The following is a 6,000-nucleotide window of genomic DNA, read 5'->3' as shown; positions in this document are numbered from 1 at the left end:
TCAAACAGAACCGTTCTCTGCAGAGTGTTATGGATGCAACCTATTGGAGAAGCAAGTCAGTGTTCGCATCATTCTATCTCAAAGATGTCCAGTCTCTTTACGAGTACTGCTACACCCTGGGTCCATTCGTAGCAACGAATACAGTAGTAGGCGAGGGCTCAGCCACTACATTCCCATAATCCCATAACTTTTTAACCTTTCTCTTGAATACTTTTTATGGGTTGTTCGGTCGGCTAAGAAGCCTTCCACATCCTTGTTGATTTGGCGGGTGGTCAATTCTTTCTTGAGAAGCGCCGAGGTTAAAGGTTGTGATGAGGTCCTTTAGTATGGGTTGCAGCCCTGTATACTTTAGCACCTTTGGGTTGATTCAGCCTCCAAGAGGAACGCTGCGCTCAGTAAGGAAGACGAACTTAAAAAGAGACAGAGTAACGGTTCAATTCGACTTCCTTACCAGGTACTTATTATTTCATTGTTATTTGAGATAACTGTTATATGAAATATGGGATACTTAGCTATCCTTTAATCTTGTACACTGGTTTTCACCCACCCCCCTGGGTGTGAATCAGCTACATGATTATCGGGTAAGTTTAATGTTGAAAAATGTTATTTTCATTAGTAAAATAAATTTTTGAATATACTTACCCGATAATCATGATTTAATTGACCCTCCCTTCCTCCCCATAGAGAACCAGTGGGACCGAGGAATAATTGAGGAGGTGTCAACAAGAAGTACTTGAGTACCTGGCCACAGGTGGCGCTGGTAAGTACACCCCCTTCTAGTATTGTGATAGCTGGCGTATCCCTCCATAGAATTCTGTCGGGCAACAGAGTTGACAGCTACATGATTATCGGGTAAGTATATTCAAAAATTTATTTTACTAATGAAAATAACATATTTATTGTAAAGTTAATCTATCCACTCAAATAAATAATTTAATAATTTTTGACATTACATTAAGATCAAATAAATAAAAATTTATTAATTTACATAAGTAATATGGACTTTATTAGAAATATTAAATATTAAATATGCGGTACAGTACATCTGAATAAAATTGTTTAGGAATAACTGTGAAAAATAAATTTTCATCCAGGTACTGCATTCGAGTAACTTTTATTCTTCTCTTGGGGTCAGGCTTGAAAAATGGTCTTTTCCCCATATAAAAAAAATAAAAATTAAAAATTGAGATGTAAACCATAATCATAAAATGACTGTTTTGGAGATATTAGGAAGAATATTTACCATCTTCATGTGTATGACTACCTTACACATATGAGACCAGTGACAACCTAATGGAATTACACCCATTGATATGAGTCTTAAAGAAACCCATGAATGTCAGTAGTATTGCTAATCCACAATAATTTGTTAGGTAAGGATTTACCTCATCACAACATCAATCCCTTTAGTCAAGATGACATGGATCTTAAAGGTATGAATTTCATTATAAGTGCCTTTTTAAAAATAGAATAATTCAGTCACAAATTCTTCCTTTGGGAATATGTGAGAAACAAAGGGGCAGTGAAGGTGAAGAAAGGAAAGGAGGACATATATCCCAAAACTGTAATGGTAATAACCACAGAGTGAGAGAGGCCAAAGTTGTGAGGCAGTGGCATGAGACAAAAGAGGTTTTTATACCATTAAGACTGGTATTTCTTATTTCACTATAGCCTATATTATTAACCGAATAATAGTGTTACTTGATATTATTTTGTCATATGATAAAAATGAAAAATGCTTTTGCTTACATATTTACATGCTTATCGACTTTCACAGGCAGCGTTGCCAAAAACTACAATATTTCTGAACGGCGATATCTGCTACATTGTAGAAATTCCAGATGTCTCCTTAGTTTCACCTGAAGTGTACCAGAATGGATGACGCCAACTTTACAGTACATAGCACAGCCAAGTAGAATTTTTTCTTTAATTGAGCACTTAGTATTTACGATATCATGAGGAAGACCGCTCTATAGTTCTGAAATACTGTAAAAAGAATGAAAGACAACATGGCACCTCAACTAAATTGGGAAGTTGATGCCCAGCAGAGCAGGCAAAATGCAAGTTCTATAAAAATAATGAAGTTTTAAAAGTGGCAACATTGCAAGTATTGAAGCATCTAACAAATAAAATAATAAACTGCATACCATAAGAAGTGCACTAAAAATACATAAAAATCATACCCCAAAGTTTTTATGAAGAGTTAAATAACACTGTATTTAAATAATGACTGAAAACAATTAAGAGCATAAGTGAATTAGAGAGGATAAAATTTTAAAGCACTACATACACTATCCATTTGCTTTACGAATGACACGGAAATTGAACAGCACTGTAGATAAGACAAGAGACACCCAGAGGGAGGAGATTTCATCCTGCAAATCTTGCTAATTTTCTAATCTAAGAGTGTAGGTACAACTTAGCTGACCGGTGTCTGTTAGGTGTTACAGTAGAAACATAAAAAAGTTTCAAAAGGTTTCTTTGTTGTATGTAGTTTATGAAGAATCTTCTCATTTATGCTTGCATATTTCAACCTTGACTAAAGTTTTTTGCCCAGAATTCCAATAAAGGAACATCCCACTCAGTGCATCCTATAGCAGCCAGTAACTGATGGCGCTCATCTTGGTGTGGCGCTTCAGGTGGACTGCCACTTACTCCCACAGTTCTGAGAGAAGTTGGACTTGGAATCTGTAAGACTGGGACTGATGTACTTCTGAATATGACACTTGGATGAAGGACCTGGCATGGTGATCTTTCAGGGCTGGCTTGAGAGGATTTTTTTCTGTTCTTAATATGAACCCAGACTTTCACCTAAAAAATGCATAGCCAAATGTTAATTTTTGATCCCAGAAATTGGTTATAGCACTGAAAATGCTAGAAACATGTATAAAAACATTAAAGAATAAACATTACATGTGAAACGTTGATTAAGTATGGCAGAACATTACCAGAAGCAATGTTTTTAAAAGAAAATTTAGAAAATATAAAAGTAGCTTTTTCAAAATAACTCATCTATCATGTTATGCCCACATTTGCCATGTTGAACATCCTTAGTCAAAGGCTTTTTTCCTCTAAACAGAAGAAAAATGATTGTTCCATTTGGAAAAATTGGTAGGAAACAGCTACCCTATTTACTATACATGTAGACTAAATGCAAAGCTGAATAAAGGGTTGGGAACAGGATAAATCAGCATATGATCAATGAATTTGTAAGAAACCAATACTGTACTGTAATTTTATACAAACAAAAAACTTAATCCGTTTAACCACAAACCAACCAATCATACCACTCCCAAATCTAAATTTAAGAGGGAGATCAAAAAGTTATATGCCCCCAATTGTTGTTAATCTTCATTATGCCCAGGAGAGCTCTTGGGAACTGGGTAAGTCAGGAGACCGTGGTTCACGTAATCAAACGCAAATATACAAAAAATAACTTGTGAAATAAATAAAAAGAATTATTGAAATAGGATTACACCCAGATGAAATTAGCTTACGACAGTTCTGACTTTGTATCGGTCATCCATGAATATTAAATGGAAAAACAGTCTACATTACATCATTTTATGTAACAATACATCAGTCTCAATGTCAAAACATTACAAAAAAATGGAGAAGAAATTTTACATTCTGTTTACGAAACAAGTGAATATATACAGTATACCCTGTAGAGTTAGCCCTCCTTATTTGCGGGGGTTAAGTAACAAAGACACCTGCAAAGAGCCTGACATCAGCACACACAGTTTCAAAACCTCATATTAGCAGTGCTGCCTGCTTATGCAACCTTGCTACTTAACTAATGTGAAGATACAGACATAGCATATGATAGTAGGCTATACCTACTCATAGTCTGGTCAACCATTATAAAATATTATGCATGATTCTTAAAATAAAAATATGAAATGGAAATATTACTTTCCTAGATTTTTGAAGAGTTAAGCTATACCCAGATTGTCTATATGTTATCTTATCAATTTACTACAAAAGGCTTATATCCATAAAAAAATCTACCGAGCTGATAACTCTAAATCGAGAAGTAATTGTTATTCAATATTGACTCTAGTGTTATGCCTTAGAATTAGATCTATCAACACAGTACTTTTAACTACAGAATGGTGCTCTCCTCAAAGCTTTCTGGTTTATTTTCCAATTGTATAAGGAAGAAACTTGAAGGGTGAGTATGTGTGGACTTCATTTTGGTTTAAAAGCCAAAGAGAATGTGGATAAATTAAAATCCTTTCAGCTAGAAATTTAACCTAGATTATAGCATTGTCTAGCCTCTATGAATAGCAATGCTCAGCCTTCATGTATAGTAATTTTCAGCGTTAACGTATAGCAATGTTCAGCCAATGTTGAATGGAATGTGGTGCAAAAGGAATGACAAATTCTCCGATTTATCAAGTCTTTTCCTTCATTATATCATTTCAGCCTTCTATTAGCCATTGTTCTGTTTATTTGAAGTTGGTTAATATCTTTCTAAGAACCTTCAAATAGATGGAGCTCAATATGGCGTTTCTGACTGATGCTGACATTTTTCTTGCCTGTGTGTCATCACTTGCAGACCCTCATTAGTTGGCTGATTATGTCATCTCTCCTCCTGTCCGTTTTCATGGCCTTGCTCATCAGCTGATTTTGAAGGCTAGTTATAGTTTTACACTATGAGTTTTTTTTCTTTTACAGTATAAAAATGGAACCTTTTCAATCTTTAAACTTTTTTAGCACATTAGCACTTGCAAGACCTATTTTGTCATTTTGCTTCACAAGACACTTTTCTTTCTATACCATGAACAGAGGTGTTAGGATTCACTCACAAATGGAGCCTGGGGAATCTTGGATATATTTGATTTAAAAATTGTAGTTTTTCAATGGACACAATGTAAAAAAAAAAATGGAAAAGGATCACATTTTTATTTTGTCTTTATGAAATCTTAGAAATAAAGGGGGGTTTTAGAAGAGGTAGGGGTTGTATGAATCAGATTTTTACAGTAAAGCAGATATGCAAGAAATATTTAGCAAAAGGTAAGGAAGTGTATGTTGCGTTTATGGATCTGGAGAAAGCGTATGATAGAGTTGATAGGGAAGCAGTGTGGAATGTGATGAGGTTATATGGCGTTGGTGGAAGGTTGTTGCAAGCAGTGAAAAGTTTCTACAAAGGTAGTAAAGCATGTGTTAGCATAGGAAATGAAGTGAGTGATTGGTTTCCGGTGAGAGTGGGGCTGAGACAGGGATGTGTGATGTCACCGTGGTTGTTTAACTTGTATGTTGATGGAGTGGTGAGAGAGGTGAATGCTCGAGTGCTTGGACGAGGATTAAAACTGGTAGACGAGAATGACCTTGAATGGGCGGTAAATCAGTTGTTGTTTGTGGATGATACTGTACTGGTTGCAGACACAGAAGAGAAGCTTGGCCGATTAGTGACAGAATTTGGAAGTGTGTGTGAGAGAAGGAAGTTGAGAGTTAATGTGGGTAAGAGTAAGGTTATGAGATGTACGTGAAGGGAAGGTGGTGCAAGGTTGAATGTCATGTTGAATGGAGAGTTACTTGAGGAGGTGGATCAGTTTAAGTACTTGAGGTCTGTTGTTGCCGCAAATGGTGGAGTGGAAGCAGATGTACGTCAGAGAGTGAATGAAGGTTGCAAAGTGTTGGGGGCAGTTAAGGGAGTAGTAAAAAATAGAGGGTTGGGCATGAATATAAAGAGAGTTCTATATGAGAAAGTGATTGTACCAACTGTGATGTATGGATCGGAGTTGTGGGGAATGAAAGTGACGGAGAGACAGAAATTGAATGTGTTTGAGATGAAGTGTCTAAGAAGTATGGCTGGTGTATCTCGAGTAGACAGGGTTAGGAACGAAGTGGTGAGAGTGAGAACGGGTGTAAGAAATGAGTTAGCAGCTAGAGTGGATATGAATGTGTTGAGGTGGTTTGGCCATGTTGAGAGAATGGAAAATGGCTGTCTGCTGAAGAAGGTGATGAATGCAAGAGTTGATGGGAGAAGTACAA

General features: G+C 36.2%; 1 protein-coding gene across 2 annotated transcripts in view; it reads right to left on the bottom strand.

Moving 5' to 3' along the window:
- Positions 1-921: 921 nt before the first annotated feature.
- Positions 922-6,000, bottom strand: part of BHD (Birt-Hogg-Dube) — a 61,827-nt gene continuing 56,748 nt past the window's right edge. The window contains exon 12 of one of the 2 annotated variants that reach the window (XM_068392674.1): positions 922-2,811. In XM_068392674.1, coding sequence (XP_068248775.1) covers positions 2,530-2,811 — 282 coding nt within the window. In that variant the 3' untranslated portion in view covers positions 922-2,529. The remainder of the gene's footprint in view (positions 2,812-6,000) is intronic. The other variant, XM_068392673.1, reaches the window with a different exon arrangement.

Source organism: Palaemon carinicauda, chromosome 18 (assembly GCF_036898095.1).
Source record: "Palaemon carinicauda isolate YSFRI2023 chromosome 18, ASM3689809v2, whole genome shotgun sequence".
Taxonomy (NCBI): Eukaryota; Metazoa; Arthropoda; class Malacostraca; order Decapoda; family Palaemonidae; genus Palaemon; species Palaemon carinicauda.
The sequence above is the reverse complement of the archived record's forward strand: the minus strand, read 5'-3'. Positions and strand labels throughout refer to the sequence as shown.